Source organism: Oryzias latipes, chromosome 6, assembly GCF_053564925.1.
Source record: "Oryzias latipes strain Hd-rR chromosome 6, Olatipes_Hd-rR_3.1".
NCBI classification, from domain to species: Eukaryota; Metazoa; Chordata; class Actinopteri; order Beloniformes; family Adrianichthyidae; genus Oryzias; species Oryzias latipes.
In genome coordinates, this window is record NC_136242.1 from 24,366,343 (window position 1) to 24,390,398 (window position 24,056).

At 39.3% G+C, this 24,056-nt stretch overlaps 2 protein-coding genes across 2 annotated transcripts; one reads left to right on the top strand and one right to left on the bottom strand.

Annotated features, from left to right (window-relative positions):
- The first annotated feature begins 1,257 nt into the window (after window positions 1-1,257).
- LOC101173702 (kelch domain-containing protein 10-like) lies at window positions 1,258-7,213 on the top strand. The gene is made up of 10 exons (XM_023955390.2): window positions 1,258-1,513; window positions 2,430-2,522; window positions 2,668-2,889; window positions 3,377-3,531; window positions 3,607-3,755; window positions 3,829-3,913; window positions 3,994-4,060; window positions 4,120-4,167; window positions 4,252-4,391; window positions 5,667-7,213. Exons 1-10 carry the CDS (start codon window positions 1,429-1,431, stop codon window positions 5,892-5,894), a joined length of 1,272 nt encoding a protein of 423 aa, XP_023811158.1. The 5' UTR covers window positions 1,258-1,428; the 3' UTR covers window positions 5,895-7,213.
- LOC101173935 (uncharacterized) lies at window positions 7,205-23,721 on the bottom strand. The gene is made up of 20 exons (XM_011476273.4): window positions 23,492-23,721; window positions 18,386-18,508; window positions 18,199-18,305; window positions 18,009-18,123; window positions 17,680-17,796; window positions 17,538-17,599; window positions 13,973-14,125; window positions 13,112-13,303; window positions 12,930-13,029; window positions 12,695-12,836; window positions 12,404-12,587; window positions 11,307-11,406; window positions 10,242-10,351; window positions 10,128-10,159; window positions 9,737-9,849; window positions 9,524-9,669; window positions 9,357-9,451; window positions 9,207-9,285; window positions 9,015-9,123; window positions 7,205-7,614 (listed from the first exon to the last, which is right to left on the bottom strand). The coding sequence occupies exons 1-20, from the start codon at window positions 23,559-23,561 to the stop codon at window positions 7,541-7,543; spliced, it is 2,223 nt and encodes a 740-aa protein (XP_011474575.1). The 5' UTR covers window positions 23,562-23,721; the 3' UTR covers window positions 7,205-7,540.
- Window positions 23,722-24,056: the final 335 nt, after the last annotated feature.

Here is a 24,056-nt window from a genome sequence, read left to right on the forward strand (position 1 = left end):
TCCGTTTAGATAGATAGATAGATGACTTTATTAATCCCACAATGGGGAAATTTCATTTATCTGTGGCAGCAACACGACATTCAGAAAATAATCTATATAATATAACATCAATAAAGGACATCACAAATTACATTTATATTAGATAATTAAAAATATTACTAAAATGATTATGAAAAATTATTATCAAAAATGAGATTCTTATTAAATAAAGGAATAAATATTAAATAAATACAGCTGCAAAAGTGTAAAAAACATGCGGTCTGCAAAACATGTAAACTGTAAAAAAACATTACAAATTTTTTCAAAATACAGAAATAACTAATGAAGTTCACACCAAGAACAAAAACAAACAACTGTTCAGGAACAAAAAACAATTTAAAATTGAAAAACAACAACTACAACAAAAGTAAATGAATCAATGACTAAACAGAAAAACACCCCTGGGACCGTGGAGTGTCACTTTGACATGGTGTTGTACAGTTGTTGTACAAATCATACATATTATTCACTGCAACGATTGATAAATGTATTGAGAACTATTCAACTTTATTACAATTTAAACAAGCGTTTTTTTTGTACACCAATTTGATTATAATATATGCAAAGGCTTTTCTCAAATATTACTGATGTGATATCACTTTTTTTACGGGGTCAAGCATCAGTTTTCCCACAGGTATGTTTCTTGTGAGGTCCACATAGACTTTTTTCTTCTAGCAACTGGGGATAGGTTAAAGCACATTTTGACGATAGGTAGACAGGCAGGCAGCCAGGAAGGCAGGCAGGTAGGTTTGTTGGTAGGCTGCTAGGTAGGTAGGCTGGTAGGAAGGTAGGTAGGCAGGTAGGCAGGTAGGTAGGCAGGTAGGTAGGCAGGTAGGTAGGTAGGTAGGTAGGTAGGTAGGTAGGTAGGTAGGTAGGTAGGTAGGTAGGTAGGTAGGTAGGTAGGTAGGTAGGTAGGTGGGTAGGTGGGTAGGCAGGTAGGTAGGTGGGTAGGTAGGTAGGCAGGTAGGTAGGTAGGTAGGCAGGTAGGTGGGTAGGCAGGTAGGTAGGTGGCAGGCAGGCAGCCAGGCAGGCACAAAGTTGACTTGTATTCAGAACTGTGCTTCATTCTTGTATTGCAGTGTTATAAATGTTATATTTTTGAATTGTATTCTGCAAATGTTCAATCAAAAAAATAAAAACAGAAAACACTTGAACGTGTCATTAGTAACTATTATTTCCAAATATATTGAACGCAACATGGCTTCCCCCGTCTCTGATTGGTCAGTCCAGATCAGCTGATTTTGATGTTTCGAGCAGCTGCAGGTGTGTACAGTAAATATATTTTTTATTGTGCAGGCGAGCGTGAGCTGGTTTTTAGTCCCATGTCGTCACGGTTCACCAAACTGCAGTGGGCCCCCGTGAACCATCTCCGCGCGTTCCCCGCTGAAGATGTCTTCGGCCGAGCAGAAGGAAACCTTCAGTTTGCTCAACAAGTTTGAGAAACTGTCATGGAGGCCCTTCATCCGAGACTCAGGTTTGTAAACAAAACGTCTGCCAGAAGGGCTTCGAAACGTAGAAATATGTCCGTTAGATCACATTAATGGAAACCTGGATAATTGTGTAGACAGGGGCTCTTCGTGCTGATTCATTTTAACGATGTTTGCATTGGAGTTTTGTTAGTTTGCTCGCTGGGGCCTAAGGCCAGAGTTAGCTTAGCTACGAAGCTACACAGCAGGACTTGCTAGCTTTACTGTTCGTCTCCTCTGATTCAAAGCTTCTCAAACAGGGCTTTGTGTGGCTTTGTATTTAAGTCTTCAAGTAGAACGTCATTAAGAATAAACTTTTAGTTTTACTATAATTGTAATTTTGAATAATAAAACCTAGAGTTTTGCATATTATTATCACACGTGTTGTTAAACTTGTTCACTAGCAAGGGGAGGACTACACACAACACATGGATACATTCCTCTAATAAAGTCGCTTTTAAAAATGTAATCATATTTTGTATTTCCAAATTAATCAACTGTTTACAAATGGGGCGAATGCATTTAAGCCTTTTGTTTCTCTGTAACATGTAGATTTGCATTTGTGATTTGTTTCTTTGACTAAAAGGTGCTAAACTATAAATTTGCTTAACCACAGGGGCTTCTTTGTCAAATTTAGAAACTTGTATTAAAAATTTAGGAAAAGTAAAGGATTTAAAACACATGTAATTTAAACGCTGCAGTGCAGGAGCTTCAGATCATTTGAATGCACTTATGTCACTTTTAATACAAACCAAATGTTCATTTGGGAAATTTACTAATTCACTCTTATTTGATCAGAAATCTATAACAAGCACAATTTTTTTTTTTTATTAGGAGTTTATTATCTTAAAGGTTGTGTTTGGAATGTGTCTTTCTTTTTAATTTTGTAATTAAAAGTTCGCTGTGCATCTGCTGGATTTTCAGGCTCCAAGAAACGAGCGCGATGGCTTCAGGCACGACGCATCTTTTCCCCAACCTGTCCCAGCCTGCGCATCCCCAACCGGTTTCTGAGAGAGGGTACTGAAATCTGGCTTGTGTCAGATCAAAACAGTCATTTCTGCAAGCCCTAAAGACTTGAAAAACTGTTTTCTATTAGAGCTAAGATGAGTGTTTTTTTTTTTGTTTTTTTAGCTGATTGGAGTTTCCCCCTTTTCCTTTGCAGGGCACTGTATCCCACCTGCTCGCAGTGGGCACCGCTGCGTTGCAGACAGCAGCAACTTGTATGTTTTTGGAGGTTACAATCCGGACTTTGAAGAGGCAGGCGGGTCTGAGAATGAGGACTACCCTCTTTTCAGGGAGCTTTGGCGGTATCATTTTGCCACGGCCACTTGGCAGCAAGTCCGCACGGAAGGATATATGCCCACAGAGCTGGCCTCCATGTCGGGTATACATTGATGTATCATCAGTATGCAAGGGGGGGCATTAATTTCTGAGAAATGTTGTTCAAAAAGCTCCACAACACTTGGGATAATGGTTACTTATTTGGTGTTTTTAACTGCTGAAGTGAATTTTTGTGTAAGAATATAATTTAGTTGTGACCAGCCATTCCAGCTGTCTCTGTTTTTTAACACCATCTCTCACACCGGAAATTTAGAACAAAGCTTCTAGTAGTTCTGAGAGGCGCCTGAAAGACGGTGTATACATTTTATAATTTTTTTTTTTTTTTTTTTTTTTTTTTTTTTAAAGAGAGCTAATCATATAAAAAAAAGATGTTTAGATTTGGCACTCAAGATATTGCTGTTTTTATTCAAAATATAGATCTAAAATTTTCAGTCAATGTGCAGAACTTGAGCAAGCGAAAAGTGTTTTTTCCATTTTATGAAGGTCTAAGATTTTATTTGTATTTCTATTAATGTCTATCTCTTTTGCAGCTGTCATACATGGAAACAATCTTCTGGTGTTTGGTGGCACAGGGATCCCTTTTGGTGAAAACAATAGCAATGATGTTCATGTCTGCAATGTTCAGTATCGACGATGGAACTTGCTCAACTGTAGAGGGAACAAACCCAACAAGATTTATGGGCAGGTAACGTTTGCACCAGAAGACATGCGTGGAAAGAAAAACCTGATAAGTATTCATTCAGGAACCTAAAATTTTCAGGCGATGGCCATTATAAACGGTTATCTTTACGTGTTTGGAGGGACGACAGGCTACCTTTACAGCACTGACCTGCACAGGCTGGACCTAACCACCAAAGAGTGGACCCATCTCAAACCCAACAACACACCTTCAGATCTACCTGAAGAGAGGTTAGTGACTGCTGAGAGACCGGCTTCCCAACTGAATTCAATCGTTCCAAATGATTTTTTTTTTACATTTTAGGTACAGGCATGAGCTGGCTCATGATGGACAGAGAATATACATTTTAGGAGGTGGGACTTCCTGGACATCATACTCACTGGACAAAGTAAGAAGGGTGACGAGTTGAGACTTATTTAACATAGAAAGGTAGCATTCATACATGTTGTTGCCGTTTCTACTCCTCAGATTCATGCATATAACTTGGAGACCAATTATTGGGAGGAAATGGTCACTAAACCCCATGAAAAAATAGGTATGTGATTTAAGCCGCATTCAGTTTAAGATCAGAAACCGCATTTTGATTTTTCGCAGGATATCCTGCTTCTCGCCGCTGTCACAGCTGTGTGCAGGTCAAAGACGGTGAGAAAACCCCCTCAAGCAGACTCTGCTGTCAGATATTGCAGTTGAGCTAAGATGTGTCTTGTGATTTGCATGAACCTGCAGAGGTGTTTATATGCGGCGGTTATAATGGAGAAAGTATCCTGTCGGACCTGTGGAGGCTGAACCTGCGCACTTTTCAGTGGATGAAGCTTCCTGCTGTCATGCCTGAACCCGCGTACTTTCACTGTGCAGCAGTCACTCCGGTCAGTAAACTACTGGCCTCTAACATCAACCATCTTTCTGAACATTTTTACATCTTAAACTTTTGATGCAAAAACGTGTTTACATATTTATAGAAGGGGGGGGGGGGGTAATTTTGAATCTACTCTACCAATTCTTAAAAATAACTGGTATTTATTGGATTGCTGTTAGCTTTGATTTTAGCACCAGTGTGACCGTGGAAGCGTACTGCACATTCAATGTGTAACTATATTTGTGAGCCACTTTTCGGGAAATCTAAATGTCTTAAATAAGATGGATGAAAGTTGGCTTCCTGTAGACAAGTTGTTCTTGTTGTATTTGAGAAAAATTGGGGGTGGTGATGCTTCTCAGAACATAAACAGACACAACTCATCATACTTTATGATGTGGGAAAAACGGAGTTCTTAAATATTCATTAATATTATTTATTTCACAAGTATTAAATTAAGTATTAATAATTAAGTATTTAAACCCCTCTGTCTCAAATTTACTTTAAAAAAACAAAGAAACTGATGCTCTGTAATTGACTAGGAAGCAGACCAACTGCAAGGAAAACCCGTGTCTTGCTGTTTTTAACATGTTCCTGGCATTTTTCTGATGATGGAGGACATGCATAACAAATATTAAGTTTATAATTGCTCTGCACCAACGGTCCCTCCTACAACTTAGAGGCAAATTTCTTATGAACTACTGCCTCTCTGCAGAAACTATCCTGGAAAATAGTTCTTTGATTTTGGCTAAAAAAAACTATAGATGATCCCAAAAACCATGGTCATCCATCTGATGCCTTACTTTAATCTGTTTATTTTCTTGTTTTAATATCAATACAATGTTTATCTCATTTGTGGATATCCTCTGTGCATTTTTTTCTGGTGCACAAAGCAACAAAATCCTGCTTTTGGTTTGAATGCCAGATTATTTCATTAAAGATTCACTATTTAATGTTGATTTCCTGAGTTTCTATGATTTTCTATCTCACTGTTTAAATGAATCAACCAGGGAGATAGATGATCCATTTTTAAATGTGCAAACCTACAAAATCATCAAGGGATGAAATACTTATTCCCCTCGATCGTCAGAAGAACATGTTAAAAACAGAATTCTCATCAGTTTGTCTTTAATTAATGATTTTTTTTTAAATATTTCCTCAAATCCTCTTACAACTTGCATGATGATCCAAGTTTTCTTATTTTTATGCAGATAAGAAGTGGTTTTCTTAATTTTAGAGCCAATCCGCTTAGTTTTTTTTAAACTTCTTTACTGCACCTCTTTCTCAGGCCGGCTGCATGTACGTCCACGGTGGTGTTGTCAACATTTCTGGTAACCGAAGAACCGCCTCTTTGTATAAAGTGTGGCTGGTGGTGCCCAGCCTGCTGGAACTGACCTGGGAGAAGCTGCTGAAGATGTTCCCTCACTTAACGCAGCTGTCCACGCTTCAGCTGCTCAGCCTGGGACTGACCCACACTTTCATCCAGAGGCTCAAATTGACTCAAGGCAAAGGCTGACTGAAGCAGCTGAAGCCTCGCAGGCCAAAGGTTGTAATGCAGAGCAGAAATGGCTGGGGGAAAAAAAACATTTTTAACTTAAAAAAAAAATTAAGTGATAATGTTATGAGTTAGTCATGCTGCAGCCAACAGGGTGCTGATTTCAACCTCAATGCACTTCAGACACTTTTCCTGAGTTTGGGACTTCCAACGTGCATGTCGGTTTATGTCGTCACAGGAGTAAAGGAGCATGGGAAATCATCCGCTAAAAAGCTAACAGTTCTTCAGGTAAATTCATTTTGGCTTGTGAAAATGGCTTTTTGCGGTTTTGGAGATGGAACTTTTCCTCACTGTCGTTGCATCTTATATGATGGGGGGGGGGGGTTGGCCTTTACTTTTTGTGTAAAACACTTTACGTGTTTGATTTTGAGAGAAAACCCCCAAATAAATTGCAGTACTTTTTATGAGGTCAATATTCAAAACTTTATTTAAAAACAGTTTTTAATCCTAATGTTTTTGCAGTTCTGTTTATCAAATTGGAAGTCCTGACTTACTTTGCTCTTTACCACTGTGAAACTTTATTTGGGAATGTTTCCATATTTGACCAAAGTGGTTTTTAAGTTTCAACATTTTTTGTGCCTTGTGATTTTTTTTTTTTTCTTAATTTCTTTTCAAACAAGAGTTAAACAGCTGACTCTTGTCTGAATTGCGTTAACATTTAAAGCATTTTTTCCAGACTTGTACTTTATATATATATATTTTTTAAAGACTGTACTGTCTTCAGCTGATATATTTATTCAATTCACCTTTATTTTGGACTTTATGCCTGAACTCCACTTAAACCTTCAAACTCCATGACACACATTAAGTGCTATTATTATTTCCACAGGTTTCTAGAGATTTCTGCCTCTAAAGAAGTTGTGTAAGATGTACTCGGGATGCTACACACTGTGATAAAGAGCTCCACTATTAGGACACAAAAGCTTTTTTTCTTAAAAGAATACATGCAGTTACTGAAAATCTTAAATTACTGTGGATACTTCCTTTTCACCAGCTGTTATGTGCGCTTTCCAGATATCAATGGTTTTAACCAAGTGCTTTTCTTTTAAACACCTTTTTGATATTTTATGCCTTTATCTGTTTAAATAGAAAACTATTCTGCTGGATACATGAATACAAACTGACGTTTAAGGTCATGTGCATGTTACACTGTGCATGTCATTTCATTTCAATGTTCAGGAGACAAAGATCTCTGTCAAAGAAGCAAATAAGGTTGCACTGTTTTTGTAATTATATTTGTCTGTGTAAACAATAAAAACGCAGACGACCCATTTTCAAAATCTTAATCTTTATTCATTTTCGAACTATAAAGTGCAAATAAGTTTGATCACATTTTATGGCTTAGTTGTACAAACCTTCAAAAGTACCTGGAAATATCAGATGTGCATCGTAAAAATGGCCTTTTCTCTTTCAGTAGTACAAAGAATTGTATTGTTATAAGCTAGAACTTTTAGCAGGACTTCCTGATGATTTGTGACTTGATGTTTTAAAATTGAAATATGTCAAAGTACACTTTCTAAAGCGTTCATACATTTACAAAACTCAATGATGACCAGCATTGGCTCATTTCAATATATTGACTTAAAACTTTGCAGAGGAAGTTGTTTTCAACAGCCAGCTGGAGATGGAGCGAAAAAATACAGAGCCAAAAGAATGAGGTAGACGATCACCAGAGCTGTACCTGAGGAAAACAGGGAAAAACGGCAAAGCAATAAACAGGAAAATGAAAAATCAGTGAAGGATATTGAGGCTAAAGCTGACTGTGTTTTATGGGGTTTTTCCCCGGACGAAATGTTAGAAAATGTTTTAAGCCACAAGACAACAGTAATGTATGTTTTCCTAAATGAATATTAAGTTAAAAACATTTTAGCGTGCCACTGAAGATAATTCAAAAGTTGTTTTTGAGTCATGCTTCCTACAAAGAATACCACAAAACATTGTGTTTCTGAACATTGTATCAGACGAGGGACTATTTGAACCTGTCAGAAGATAAGTTTTCCCTCTTTAGGCATGAAATCCCAAAATTATCACATTTGCCTTGTATAAGACAACTTATTGCTACTATAATTTATTTTCAAATTATTTTGATTCTAAGTCCAACTTTCAGCCTTCTAACGATGATTCAACACTAAGTGTTTGTATTTCTTTTTATATAGGGGTTGAAAATTTTAGCTGAATGCCCCATGTCTGCAACATATGGAATAAGGACAATCTATTTTTTCAAGACAATTGTTTATTTTTCCCCAAACAGTAAATATCGTTTTTTTCCCCGTGAAAACGGAGTTGAAAGGCTGAGCTTGACTGTCAATCTGACAATATAAAACAATAACATATAGTTAATAAAGTACACAAACGCATCTCTTTACAGTGGGAGTGGGAAAAATATTTAGTGATGACAGTTCCTGGGTTCTTAAGAAATTGGATTAAACCATTCTTAATGAAGAGGATTGATAAGCTGTTGAACTACACTGAGGTCTGTGATAAAATTGTTATTTTATAAATCACTCGTATTTTTCTCGTATTTTTATGTTAAAGTAGAAAGACAAATGATTGCATTAGCAAAAAATAGCGTTTGTTCTATATTCGATGAAAAAGTAGCTTTGGTGAGTGGGAACATGCTCATTTGGCTGACCTCTGAGCCATAAAATGTTTGTAAATATAATTTTCTAAAAGATTTTGAAGGTGATCATGCAGAGGTACATTAATCTATTCATTTTCTTTTAAAAAAAAGCAGTTTGTGTTTTAATATGAACATATCTGAGGAAAACCTGTGAGACACAAAGTGCACTGATTTCAGAGGATCACCCTTTAATAAAAAAAGAAGAAAAAAAACTGTTTCCTAAGAGCCAATTCTAATCTTAATTTTTCATAACAGTAAATGAAATGGAACAGTTTTATATTTTTAATTTTATTTTTCTCCAAGCTTTACAATTCTAGATAACCAGGACTTTTGTAAACTTCATAATTGTTCCCAAAAAAGCAAAAATATTTTTACAGGTTTTTTTTTAATGAATAATTGCACAAAATTTCCCTGAAATATGAAGTTTCACTTTCCAAACCTTGACGCACTCTGAAACTCACCCTGAAAATAATCCGACTTCCCATCCATGAAGATGTAGTTCACTAAAATCACGCTGCATATGCTGGCCCACAAGTGCAGGTCACTGAACAGCAGCTCAAAGCCCACATCCTGAAGAACACAGACATGGACTGCATGAAGACAGCCTGCTGGAATTCACCAATCCAAACAGGAAACCAAGAATGGCGACATACATAGCAGGCGTTAAACACGACCAATATTGGAATCTGCAGCATGCAGACTTGAACTGCAATACAGCGCCCAACCTCCAAACTGCAAGAAACCAGACAGAAATAAATACAAACATCACTTTTTAAGGTAAAATTGTAGATCTGAGAACCTACCTGAGACTGATGTTGTTCTGGAGGGCAAACTGGATCCCGTTGACAATCTCTGGGATCTCTGGAACCATCGCCAGAACTGTCACCCCAATGAAGTACTAAAAAAAAGAAAAGAATGTCAGAGAATCGGAGCGACGTATAAAATAGCTGACCTTCGCACAGATGCTGACCTGCGAGACGTTTGGTTGGCTCAGGATGGGTTGGATGTGCTCCGAGGTGAGATCTGCACAGGCGGATGTGAGGACGGTGGCTACGATGAGGATGACCAGAGATCTCCACCGTGACCAGTGGACCACCGTCTCTTGGTGGTCAGTCACTGTAGAGATGAAACTGGAGCTCATCATACAAAATTCTCTTTAAGAGACTCTTTAGGCGCATCATACCTTGTCCATCCCCAACGTGAATGTTGTAAATGTGGGAGTGTGTCTTCAGGGTAAAAATCAAACCAATTATGTAGGCAAGAGGCAGGAGGGCAGACACTGTGTACACCAGTGGCCTAATGGAAAAACAAACACAGGCTTAGTATTTGGAATTTTGAAGCATCCCTGAATTAATAGAATAGAAACTCTTTTAAAAATGATACTCAATTCTTTTTTATTTGAGTATTTTTATGATTACCAACTACTTTTAATCTGTATGTGATTTTTACATAGAGACCCTTCTGTGTGCATGTGGATTTGTCTTTATTTTTCTAATAAGTTTAAACACTTTGTGATGCAAAATTGTACAAAAGGGCTATTTGATTTGGTTTTGATGTAAGGGAAAAAAACTCACTCGACGTGGCTGTGGAACAGTGTGCTGTTTTTCTGTTGATACGGACAAAGATCAGAGTTAAAACACAGCTCCTGTGAAGCAGAACAAGAATTTGAGACCCTGGTTGCTAATGACCAGATCATAGTGGCAGTTGTGGCACACAAAAAGGCCACTGCTGGAGTTGGTGCAGGAGTCGCACACCAGATTCCCATAAGCTTTGGAGAAGAGCGTGGGGGCAAAAGCACCTGCCAGAGACAGAAAGAGGTAGAAAAGCAGGGGTAACAAACATTTACACTGGAATATTTTCACTGACTCAGTCAACTGGGAGTCTCCAATGTGGAGTTTGTCAAGCTGAGCTGCATATTCCAAACTTTATCATCTTTATAAAGTCAGATTTACAAAAAAAATGAGAAAAAACACTAAATTGTTTCATTGTTCATTTTGAGACGTTCTACTGACATCTAGTGGTAAAAAAGGAAATAAAAACCACTGTTAATAAAATCGGGGTAAATATATTGATGCCTGTGAAAACAGGGTATATTCTTTACCGTATTAAATCGTTTTATATTACTCCTTGAAAAATACATTTATGAAAATCAAATGATGTTTTTTAAGTATTTCTTATTTTTAGGGGTCTTCAAAAACAAGATTTGTTAATGAACACGTGGTTTCAACTGCACAACAGGCCATGTTTCCATGTACAGATGTGCATTTTACAACATACTGCTTAGTTGCTGTTATTTTCTTGAGAATGTGTTGGGATGGACCAAACCCTCACGCACTAATGTCAAATTTAAACCCAGCACAGAAGTCCTAAATGTTGCAGTTCCTCAAATGGAGGAACTTGTCGAGTTTGGTTTCAGAAAGGATCTCTTGACACCAAAAATAAAGATATAGTCTTGAGAGGTTCTCCTATTGCAAAGCAGTTTTGCATTTTTACAATAACATTATTTACTCAGCTGGATCGAATGCTATTAATCTAAAAACCTCAGAGATACAACCTCTGAGGTTTGCACCAACAGTTCTGAGCAACAACAAAAGGGGGGGGGTTGCATCAAAATTAATGCCCATTTTATTCTTTGCCTTTTGACTACTCTGCTTAGAGTTCGTCACTGCTAATGAATGACCTTTTCTCCTTTTCTACAGCTATATATTTTTGTTAAAAAGACCGTTCTCATGCACTGGTCCTTAGATAATTACCTCCAACAGAAATGAAAAGCAGTGCAGAGCTCACTCCTGCAGAACGACTGTTAAACCTTTGTTCACTGTGTTTCAGGCCTCCAATTATCATGCAAATGCCCTGAGAAAAGACAAACAACTCTCCTGTTACATGCACTGACTCTATAGGGGAACTGGACTGAGCGAGTGTCACATCACCCATAGAAAACTGCTACTTCTAGCTCCAAACTAATGCAGCCAAATCAGTTGCCATTATTCCACTATACGAACGCCACAATTTGGAACCAGATGAGGTTATTCAGCAGTGATTGATCTGAGTCGGTCTGAGTCAGCGTTTCTATGGAAACTACTATTGCCAATCAGGAGTGAGCTTGTTAGAAGTCCACATTCCCTTCCACTGAAAGCAGGATCTGGAGAATCTGTCAAGGTGGTGACCAGTAGGCACCCCATTATTTTATTGAGGCATCTGATTGGCTATTATTATAAATATTTTAGATTATTACTTAAATAAGAATAAAATTTTTAAAAAATCGATTAGCAAGAGAATGTTAAAAAATATGTATATCGGAGCTAGATTGTGTATTATGAAAAATAAAATGACTGAGTATTAGCTGTTTATTTCTTAATACAAGTCTATGGGACTTTGTCTTCCAGGAGGCGGTGGGTACTTCCTTTTTGGAATGCAACGTGGGGGGGGGGGGGGTAAACTCAATCCAGTTCTCTTATACAGTCAATGGTTACATTCTATAAATTACAAGGAGAAAACAGACAACTGAACAGTCAAAAAGATCAGATTTACCAGTTTCCATTTTTAGTATAATCCCCTAAAAAAAAATTTATATAGTATAAGAGCTGCAAATAAGTTTTGGAACAAACAGCATATAGTCTCGATATCACTGGCTCACATGATCAGATGACATCGGTCAGTTCACATTTTAGCATCTGGTTTATCTAAAACACTAAAAAAGGTTTAAGTCAAGAAAACCTTTTCAGTTTTAAAATTAATCTACTCCAAATGAATAAAGATGTCGAATTAAGATGATTCTCTCACTTAATTATTTGATTTTGTACAATTTGTGTAATCTGGGATTAACAGGGTTTGATCCAGGCTGACTCACTGGGATGAAGAGGATGCATCCGAGCAGAGTGCCCGTCAGCGCCGCCTTAACGACCTCCTGCAGACACGGGTTGTTTGTGCGGTGGCCTCTGAGCAGGGCTGTGATGTAAAAAGTCAGTTCTGTAATGGAGCCAAAGGTGGCATTGACCACGGCGCCCACGGCAAAGTTACTCTGTGCAGAAATACTGAAAGAATAGACAGAAAGAATATTAACATCTTTTAGAGACAGAATTCTTTGTTCCTCAACAAAAAGCATGAGACAGTATGGGTTTCTTGACGATAAACTACTTACCTTGCAATCCCCATGCCAATATAATAAGACAAAGGAATAATGGAGCCAATAGCGGTGGCAAATTTGACGTCAGAGCTGGCCCACTGGTTTCCTCTGTCCACATAGCCGATGACCAGAGCAACTATGACCAGAGGGAGGAGGTCTGGCATGGTGGTTAAAGATAACAGATCATAAAATACAGCATTTGGTATACTTAGACACCCAAACACACACATCCTGCACCGGTAAAGGATACTGACTGCAAAAACATTGATCCCATCAACAGTGTATTTGTAGTAGTACCAGTTAGCAGCATAGTAGCAGCACAAACGTGCTCTCGTCTCATAGCCGTGATGCTAAAATTCAAGTGGACAACACTCCTGAATGACCGGTTATTCCAGATAAGGAAACATAGATGTTCATGGGTGAGCCCAGTACCTGTCTCTGTGAGCTGCTGGAGATGGAGACATCTTCAGGAGGCAACAGCAGAATGACACTCAAAGTCTGTGCGTTCAGTTTGGCAACTGGGATGGTGAAGACAAGGATCCAGGAGAGGAAGCAGGCCAGAGAGTGAACTATCACCAGAGGAAGATATCCCAGCAGCAGCCATACATAGGTGGAGGGACGATGCTGCAATTGAAGAAGTCCAAAGAAAATCACGTTTTTGGTGTTTTTAACATGTTCTTATAGCATTTTTCTCATGATGGAAGGCGTATATTAAGAAAATTAAGCTTTAAATACATTTTTGAGTATTTTTTATTTAAATTGTGGTGAATCAGGAGCAGACAAAAAAAATGCAGGTTGACAAAGCCTGTAGGAGTGATGTAGGTGGTCAGTGGGCCACAAGCTCCCGGCTCCGTTCCACTCGGATGGATCCCCTTGCAGACGAGTACATCTGCGCACATCTGTGTTTTCCTCATCCGTGCTGGCATCTGTTTTAATATTGTACGGCTGGATAGGTCCAATATTAGTCACTGTTTTTGCTGCACAGCTAATGTTACGTTAGGGCTGTAAGCTAGCAGGAGAAAGTGTAAACAAAAGGATCATGGGAAATGAAGCCAGGCATATTCCATGCCACCAGTCACACCCACAACTCAGATGAACTTATGCAGCTCTGCAGAATTTTTATTTATTTTGCATAATAACAGCATAATCATAATTAAAGGTTTACTTGGAACACTTTGAAAATAGATCAAAAGATGATCGGAGTGGGACTTTAAAGATATTTGCATCTGAACACAAATATGAGGCAGAGGTTCTAAAAAGGATTTTTTTCCTGCTTTAAGTTTGGAGACGTACCCAATAATGAGTGCAGGGGGGTCTCTCTGGCCGCTCTGGATCGGCTATTTCTGTCGGTGACGGCAACAGAACTGGAGAACTATCCTCATCCAGGTCTACACGGCACTCACAGTCTGGCGCTTGTTCGCAGCATCTCCTGAGGGTTTTTCCAATCTGCAGAAAGATCCACAGGAACAAATAAGACAAGTGATAAAAGAAAAATATTTGTTTAACAATAATAAATCCACATTTCTGTCAAGACACAACTCGACAGAACACAACAAATTGAGATAATGAGGACAATGTTCACATCCAGTCATCTTTTGATGACTGGATGATTATCTCAATCACAGGAGCAAAACACTAAAGAGACAGTTCAAAATGGGAACTCTTGTAAGTTACCCACAGTTTTTGTGATTTTCAGCTCTGATAAATTTTCTTTCAAGTTTTAATAAACCTGTGATCATTTTCATTATGTCCCACAGCAGACCTAGACAGCAAAGAGTAGATGTTTTTAGCAGTTCTTTGTTCTTCCTCCACCTTTTAACTCCGCCACATGCTCAGAAACTCACCAAAACTTGCACGCACCTAGTACCTAGTGAAAATGTATTTTGGGCATAGTGAATGACCCCGCCCCAGAAAAGTGATGACATCACAGCAAAAGAAATTGTCAAAAAAAACGAAAAATAGTTCAAAATCCACTAACGGAACCAAAATACACGTGTCAGGGATATCCAAAGGAAGTTTTAAATTATTATGGGTTTAAATTATTTAAATTATTTAGCGGCCCTGAGGCTCTCCAGCAGACTGTTCCACAGGCAAGGACCATTTTGGTGGAACGAAGCCTCACCATAAGTTTTGCTTCTCACCTTAGGAACAACTAAGAGGTCAGCACCGGAGGACCTCAGGGTCTGCGAGGGCTCATATTTTAAAAGAATATAATTTAAATAAGAAGGCCCAAGACCATAAAAACACTTCTAAACAATTAAAAGAATTTTAAAATCAATCCTGAAATGCACAGGGAGCCAATGCAGCGATTTTAAAACGGGTGTAATGTGTTCCTGCCCTCTGGTCCTCGTCAGAACTCGTGCCGCTGAGTTCTGCAATAGCTGTAGATTTGAAATAGACTTTTTGGGTAAACCAGAGAGCAGTGCATTACAATAATCTAAACAACTGAAAATAAAAGCATGCATCAGCACTTCTGTGCTGGCTAGAGAGAGGAACGGGCGGACTCTGGCAATGTTTTTAAGAAGGTAAAATTCTGTCTTAACGTCATTTTTAATGTGTGGGATAAAATTCAGCTCAGAGTCAAAAAGTACGCCCAGGTTTCTCACACATTGAGAAGGTTTAAAATTATGAAGATGTGGTAAAATCATCTCTCTCTTGTCTTCAGAACTCAAGTGGCTAAGGCGGTAGAGCAGGTCGTGATTTGTGGTTCGATCCCTGCTCTCCCCAGCCAGCTGTTGACTCCCGAGCGCGGCTCGTCTGCAGCTCACCCGGGGCGTGGGTCAAATGCGGAGAACAATTTCTCCATTATGGAATAAATAAAGTCAACATTCTTGTCCTGGTATAGCTATAGGAAGTTTTCCATGACTTTATATATACACTGACCAAAAATATAAATGCAACACTTTTGTTATTGCTCCCATTTTTTATGGTATGAACTCAAAGATGTGAAACATTTTCAACATACACAAAACAACCAGTTCCCTGAAATATTGTTCACAAATCTGTCTAAATCTGTGATAGTGAGCACTTCTCCTTTGTCAAGACAATCCATCCCACCTCGCAGGTGTGCCATATCAAGATGCTGATTAGACAGCATGATTATTGCACAGGTGTGCCTTAGACTGGCCACAAGAAAAGAGCACTCTGAAATCTTCAGTTGTATCACACAGCACAATGCCACAGATGTCGCAAGTTTTGAGGGAGCGTGCAATTGGCATGCTGATAGCAGGAATGTCCACCAGAGCTGTTGCTAGGGAATTGAATGTCCATTTCTCCACCAGTAGCCGTCTCCAAAGGCGTTTCCGAGAATTTGGCAGCACATCCAACCGGCCTCACAACCGCAGACCTCGTGTAACCACACCAGCCCAAGACCTCCACATCCAGCATGTCCACCTCCAAGATCTTCTGAGACCAGCCACTCGGACAGCTGCTAAAACAATCAGTTTGCATAACCACAGAATTTCTGCACAAACTGTCAGAAACCGTCTCAGGGAAGCTGCATGCTTGTCGTCCTCATCGAGGTCTCGACCTCACTCCAGTTTGTCGTCGTAACCGACTTGAGTGGGCAAATGCTCACATGCGATGGCGTCTGGCACGTTGGAGAGGTGTTCTCTTCACGGATGAATCCCGGTTTACACTGTTCAGGGCAGATGGCAGACAGCGTGTGTGGCGTTGTGTGGGTGAGCGGTTTTCTAATGTCAATGATGTGGATTGAGTAGCCCATGGTGGTGGTGGGGTTATGGTATGGGCAGGCATATGTTATGGGTGAAGAACACAGGTGCATTTCATTGATGGCATTTTGAATGCACAGAGATACCGTGACGAGATCCTGGGGCCCATTGTTGTGCCGTACATCCAACAACATCACCTCATGTTGCAGCATGATAATGCACGGCCCCCTGTTGCAAGGATCTGTAAACAATTCTTGGAAGCTGAAAACATCCCAGTTCTTGCATGGCCAGCATACTCACTGGACATGTCACCCATTGAGCATGTTTGGGATCCTCTGGATCGGCGTATATGACAGCGTGTTCCAGTTCCTGCCAATATCCAGCAACTTCGCACAGCCATTGAAGAAAAGTGGACCAACATTCCACAGGCCACAATAGACAACCTGATCAACTCTATGCGAAGGAGATGTGTCACACTTCATGAGGCAAATGGTGGTCACACCAGATACTGACTGGTTGTCTTAGTCCCCTGACCCCCTCAATAAAACAAAACTGAAGATTTCAGAGTGCTCTTTTCTTGTGGCCAGTCTAAGGCACACCTGTGCAATAATCATGCTGTCTAATCAGCATCTTGATATGGCACACCTGGGAGGTGGGATGGATTGTCTTGACAAAGGAGAAGTGCTCACTATCACAGATTTAGACAGATTTGTGAACAATATTTCAGAGAACTGGTTGTTTTGTGTATGTGGAAAATGTTTCACATCTTTGAGTTCATACCATAAAAAATGGGAGCAATAACAAAAGTGTTGCGTTTATATTTTTGGTCAGTGTAAAATACAGTTTAACCCTTGTCCCATCCTAGGCACTGTAACATTGGGCGTGGGGTCATCTAGACACAGCGACATAAAATATGAGCATATTAGGTATGTGGGCGTGGTTAACAAAGACCTCAGTTGCCAAGGAAATCTAAAAGTTTACTTTTAGCGTTTCTTGTAAAAGTTAAATACTTTTTTGTTATCCCCAGCCAACCAATAGATAAAATCTAAGGAGATAGAAGTGAGGGCGGGTAACACCGGCTGGCCATTCAATGCTGCTCGCGGATTTAACTGGTTTAGATTTATATCCCTTATTGACCTAATCTTTCCAGTTGGGACAGAAGAAAAATACTAACGCCAAGCAAATACCTCGTGAACAGTGCTGCCAAATGGCCACAGCAAGTATCCGCACAATCTCCAGCACAGCTTACCTGAAGAATGAGGGAAAAAACAAGAGTGAAGCAAACAGATAAGAGAAACATTAAACACCACCGGCCTCTGCTGGACTTACCGTGCGGAATCCCAATTATGGTCATGAACATGAGCGTACCAACCAAAAGATGTGCCAGAGACACCCACCAACCGAAGAGGAAAACATAGACTATATTTCCAAATGTAATGAACTGACCTGACAACAGAGGGATGGACAGCAAAAACATTAAAGATCTGACATATTTTAGATGAAATGATCGCACAATTTTAAAAAAAGTTTTTGTGCTTTTAAATGGACTATTGAAAAATTTACTTGTAAGTAACCCTTAGTTTGATCTTTTTCCCAAAATATAACAATATTTTATCAACTACAAGTCCACAAAGAAAAAGTTAGAAATAAAGCAGCACCTGGACCTGAGTGGGGTTTAACGACGTTCAGCTCAGAGTAAAGCTCCTTCACGACATCTGAGCGTCTTTCAAACGGCCGTTTTGTCACGTGGCTCTTCCATTTTCTGAAACCAAACTACACACATAAAACCTGTCAAGCGGTTTATGAACTCCACTTCTGATGGGGAAAAAAAACGCATTTGTTTCTTACTCTGTAGTTATTGACTAGTTTGTTGGCTTCCACCTCGTTCTCAGCTTTTATGGTTCTCTTGTTTTGGATTATCTCCCAGCTTTCTTCACAAGCACGATAGCCTGTACCTGAAGGGAAGAAAAGGATATAAATGCCTGCAAACGGTATTTCTGCCATTCAGAGTCTATCTATGGTAAGCGGTGCTTACATGCATGTGCAGGTATGCATTTTACTGCAGGACATGATGAAAGATGGGGAGATGAGGCACAACTGTTTGATGCAATAAGCTGTTCATGGAGCTCCTCATGACAATCGTGACCGCCTGAAGGATCTGCAACACCAAAACAAGATACAAAATCATCTCTCTATATATATTTACACAATATAAAAAAAAAGAGGATAATTAAAGTAATTTCTCTAAAAAGCACGGTCAAACAACCACTCTTGTGGTTATGCATGATTTTACCAGCTGCTCCCAGGACATATAGTAGTTTTTAATTAAAAAAAGGGTAAATTATTCAGATTAAAAATAAAATCTTTATTTCACAATTTAATTTAAAAGATTTTCATAACTCCAACTATTTAAATATATTAAAATACAACCTAACTTCTAATTGCAGTTTTATCTTATCTGTTTAAAAAATGCTTCATTTGCTTTGAATGAATCTGTTTGGATTTAAGACAGAAAAAAAATGTCTTCTCTTGTTTTCTATTTCTGTTGCTGAGTCAGATCATTTTAATTACCTAAATTAGATTTATTGCATATATTTTATTTGGATTTTTTGTTATTCAAATATCATTCCAGTCAAACAATTTTCTGCAAAACAGATGAGCACGAATATATTTTTTCTTGGTTTAGAACAGTGTTTTACAACCAGTGTGTTTTCTCCATGTTAGGGCAATCTTGAAAAGATGTGCCGTACCCTTGAGGACCAACTCAGTGAACCAAAGACCAAGAATGACGTAAACCTTCGTCAGATCAATGACTTGAGTGCGCAGAAAGCCCACCTGCTCACTGAAAATGGTAAGTGACTGAATGCATTTGACCTATGATATAGACCAGTGTTTTTCAACTGGTGTGGCGCAACACACTAGTGTGCCGTGAGAGATGGTCAGGTGTGCCGTGGGAAATTGCCCTCAGTAACGGATCTAACAACATTTTCCATCTCCAGGATATCATCTCTTTGTTCATCCAAACAGGCCCTGATAAAACACGGTGTAGTTAGGAATATAAAAGATCATAAAATACTTTTTTCGCTGTGTTTACTTGATTTTATTAAAGACATTTGGATAAGAATGACGACTGGTTTTGGAAAAGTCCCGCCCCTTTAACTGTCTCCACCAATCATTCTTGGGGGCTTAATCACATGTCATCAGTCTGACCAATCAGAAGTGGTTAAAGTCTTCACTTCCTTGTTCCTATTATGCACATAAAGTCTCTCAGTTCTGACAAAAATACCAGCTAAGGCTCGTCTTGAGCGGTGTAGCTTTCCGCAGAATCCGGTGTCAGATCGTGGAAAAACTGAACAAAACAATGAAGCTCAGAAAAACAATCTCCGGCCGTTTTCACACTACATCTCCCATGATTTTTGATTTGATTTGATTTGAAATGGTTTATTTCAAGCAATTAAGTAGAAATAATACACAAAAGCAATACAATCATCAGTTATACATTCATACAGTAACTAATCAAACTTAGGATAATTAGACATATTAACAAATATTGCTTGAAAGGGAGTAGAAAGAAGCGAACTTATATAATCCCACCCCGTTGTACTATAACCATTTTATTACATGATTTATCAATATCCGGTTCCTAGCTTTTATCAGACAGAATTAAGAATCATAAGGTGTCGATAAAGCACATGACAAAGATGAATTACTTAAATATTACGTAAAAAATAACTATTTTAGAAATCAACATGGCAAATGCAGATCAGTCATCTGAAATATATGCAGATTATGTTACTTATAAAAGTCATTCATATGATTAAAACATAATACTATATCAGTAAAGTAGACACAACACTGTTTCAGGAGTTTTCATAGCAAAATTTCATCAAGTATCAAAAGTTAAAAACATGTGCAAAATTATGCTACATTAGGAAAGATTTTTGAATCAATTTATCAATTTTTGCATTGGGTTAAAGTGCCAGCGTCACAGCACACAATGAGTCTTTGTGTTAAACGTCTTGAAAAAACAACGAACACATATTAAACAGTTTTTAAATCTTCTAACTTAACCTTTATTACATCTTTTAGAAAAAACAGCGGCAACTTCCAGCTTTTTCTGCCACAATTATCCCAAAAATGCATGTGAGATTGGGGAGGGACGGTAGATCAATACAGACTACGAGTTTCTCCTTTTTTTAATACATTTTCGGATGCTGGTGTGCCGCGGGATTGTGCCATGGCTCAAAAAAGGTTGAAAAACACTGGTTTAGAAGCCTGCTTTATGCTTTTCACAAAAAACCAAGTGGTTATTCTTCAGTCCGACCATCAGAATGTCAAAATCTGTACCACTTCTGTTGTTTCCCTTCCTTATTTCGTCCACCTTGAGCAATCAACCAGTGCCGTGTGGCAGATGTGAGTTTAAAAATACCTCCACCTCACGCACAGAACCAGTCTTATTTGCACAAAGTGCATTAAAATAAAATAAAATATATAAATAAAGGTGTCACATTGGAAATAGACTTTTTAAAAGTTCAGATATATTTTTATGTGTCAGGGTCCTTTCTTTCTCAAATAACAATTTACTATGAGTGACAGTTAAACTGTCTTTTAAAAGTTTTTAAAAAGTTGCCACAATTTCCCCCAAAAAGCAGTAATGATGCACACATTCCAGCTTGATTTGGTGATTTCAGGATGTGTATTCATTTAGGAAATAATATTAAAAATATATTCAATCTTAAATGTAGCCTAAACCTTTTGTGTTTTACTCTAGCACTCTGAATAGAAAACCCACAGGTTGACATGTACAATTCAAAACTATTAACTATTCTGGGATAATTGAAAGAATAAGCAATCTTTTCCACCAAAATCATAGAAAAACAGATTTTTCTACTTTCATATATAAAACAAAGCTGGAATTAGAAGATAACAGCACATCTGCAAAAATAACGTAAATTCGTTAATTTAGGCAATTTTCATCTAAAAAATAAAAAAAAAAACAAATGGGGATAAAGTTGAACCTAAAACTGTTTTCAGCTATTGTAACTGACATTTTCAGAATAAGATAAGATAAGATCCATCCATCTCCGTCCATCTTCCTCCGCTTATCCGGGACCGGGTCGCGGGGGCAGCAGACTGAGCAGAGATGCCCAGACTTCCCTCACCCCAGCCACTTCCTCCAGCTCCTCTGGAGGGACCCCGAGGCGTTCCCAGGCCAGCCAAGAGACGTAGTCTCTCCAGCGTGTCCTGGGTCTTCCCCGGGGCCTCCGCCCAGTTGGACATGCCCGGAACACCTCTCCAGGGAGGCGTCCAGGGGACATCCGGACTAGATGCCCGAGCCACCTCAGCTGGCTCCTTTCGATGTGGAGGAGAAGCGGTTCTACTCCGAGCCCTCCGCGGGTGACCGAGCTTCTCACCCTATCTCTAAGGGAGCCCCCAGCCACCCTACGGAGGAAGCTCATTTCAGCCGCTTGTATTCGGGACCTCGTTCTTTCGGTCATGACCATAGGTGAGTACTGGAACGTAGATCGACCGGTAAATTGAGAGCTTTGCTTTTCGGCTCAGCTCTCTCTTCACCACGACGGACCGATAGTGCGACCGCATAACTACGGACGCCGCTCCGATCCGCCTGTCAATCTCACGCTCCGATCTTCCCTCACTCGTGAACAAGACCCCAAGGTATTTAAACTCCTCCACCTGGGGCAAGGACACCCCACCGACCGAGAGATGGCAAACTACCCAGCTACTTCACACTCGGCCGCAAACCGCCCCAATGCACGCTGGAGGTCCCGGTTCGATGAAGCCAACAGGACAACATCATCTGCAAAAAGCAGAGAGGAAATCCTGTGGTCCCCAAACCAGATCCCTTCCGGCCACTGGCTGCACCTAGAAATTCTGTCCATAAAAACTATGAACAGAACCGGTGATAAAGGGCAGCCCTGCCGGAGTCCAACGTGGACCGGGAACAGGTCTGACTTACTGCCGGCTATGCGAACCAAGCTCCTACTCCGGTCATACAGAGACCGGACAGCCCTCAGTAAGGCTCCCCGGACCCCATACTCCCAGAGCACCCCCCACAGGATGCCACGGGGGACGCGGTCGAACGCCTTCCCAAATCCACAAAACACATATGGACTGGATGAGCGAACTCCCACAATCCCTCCAGCACCCCAGATAGGGAGATAAGATAAAGATGCTTTATTGATCCCAGCTTGGGAAATTGGGTTGTTACAGCATTGGCGTTAGGCTCAAGATACAAACATACAAACAATGGATGACAACAGAGAACCAGAACAATCAATCAGAAAGACACATCAGTGAAAAAACAGTTGTATTGCGTTACAGCTCAGACAGACAGACTTTAAATGAGTTTATCTATTGCACATGGATGACAAGTTATAGAGTCCAATGGAGTGAGGTAGGAAAGATCTCCTGTAGCGGTTGGTGTGACAGCAAAGCTACCTTAGCCTATTGGAGAAGGTGCTCCGCTGACAGTCAAGAACAGGATGGAGAGGATGCTCTGGATTATCCATGATGGATAGGAGTTTATTTAAAGTCCTCCTCTCCATCACAGCTTCAAACGTGTCCATTTTACATTCGATTATGGAGCCAGCTCTCCTAAAAACGTTTCTTCCATGTTTTTGCTGTTTGCTGAACTTCCTGTGATCTACACAATTTCAGATTCAACATTATTATAATTCTATAAATTTCGAAATTTAGATTTTTAGAATTTAAGCTGACAAAAAATAAACACAATTAAAAATAGTTGCAAATAAGAATTAAATATTAACTTTATCAAAAATGTAAACAATTAAATTGCAGTCTTGATCAAAACCATGGTTAGTTAAACTTGTAAAATTTTAGTCTTAAACCTATAAACATATTTTAAACGTTTTATTTCAGATCTGGTCAATAAAAAGGAGGTCACCGCTTTGTAAATGAAGTGACGTCACTAGGGGGGTACACCTTTAAATACATCCACACACTGATTATTCTGTTAATTCCCAACGATTGTGGGCTTTCATCTTCAGAAATAACACTATAGAAAGGCAAAGTAAAATTAAATAGTAATCTATTGGGATTAGGGCATTAAATGCCACGGCCAACGGCTACAAACGAAGTTTCTAGTGAGTGACGTGCTTACCCAACGCCAAGTCTGTCGGCCTCCTCCTGCGGCTGATTGTGTCTGAGCTCTGGGTGGAAGACAGAGACATTTCCACCGCACGAGAAGTAAACAAAAATAATTTCACGAAAGAAAACACCCCACAGTGACACACTTTAGTCTAACACACCTCCCCCCTCAACCAGATCAGGCGCTGCTGTCGCTCCGCTAAACAAAGCGGATGTTGTGCTGCTTGGAATCTTGGGAAATGTAGGCTTGTATCGATGCGAAGAAAACCATATCACTTTTCTACGACCACATAGATTTTATCCAATACATAAAAAATAAAAAACTCAATAAAAACTGCCGTTTGGTTATGGATCCTGTGTGGTTTTACTGAGTTATTTGTCCAAAGCAAACGTTATTAGCACTCTATTTCATTCAGTCAAGCAGTTAAAACCAATCATCTTTCTCAGCTTTAAAAATTAAAATACCAGTAATCTTACAAGGATGTCTTTTTGAGACATCCTTGAGACTTTAACAAGACTTTATGCATTTTTTAACAATGCATAAAGTCTTTCCTCCTAATTTGGCACGAAAGACAGTC

Coding starts and splice junctions, on each gene's coding strand:
- LOC101173702 (XM_023955390.2), top strand. CDS start 1,429: ATGTCTTCGGCCGAGCAGAAGGAAACCTTCAGTTTGCTCAACAAGTTT. Junction 2,523..2,667: donor CAACCGGTTTCTGAGAGAGG/GTACTGAAATCT, acceptor TTTCCTTTGCAG/GGCACTGTATCCCACCTGCT. Junction 3,756..3,828: donor TCAGATCTACCTGAAGAGAG/GTTAGTGACTGC, acceptor TTTACATTTTAG/GTACAGGCATGAGCTGGCTC.
- LOC101173935 (XM_011476273.4), bottom strand. CDS start 23,561: ATGTCTCTGTCTTCCACCCAGAGCTCAGACACAATCAGCCGCAGGAGG. Junction 9,850..10,127: donor CTGTTCCACAGCCACGTCGA/GTGAGTTTTTTT, acceptor TTTTTCCATTAG/GCCACTGGTGTACACAGTGT. Junction 7,615..9,014: donor GAAGTCGGATTATTTTCAGG/GTGAGTTTCAGA, acceptor TGTTTTCCTCAG/GTACAGCTCTGGTGATCGTC.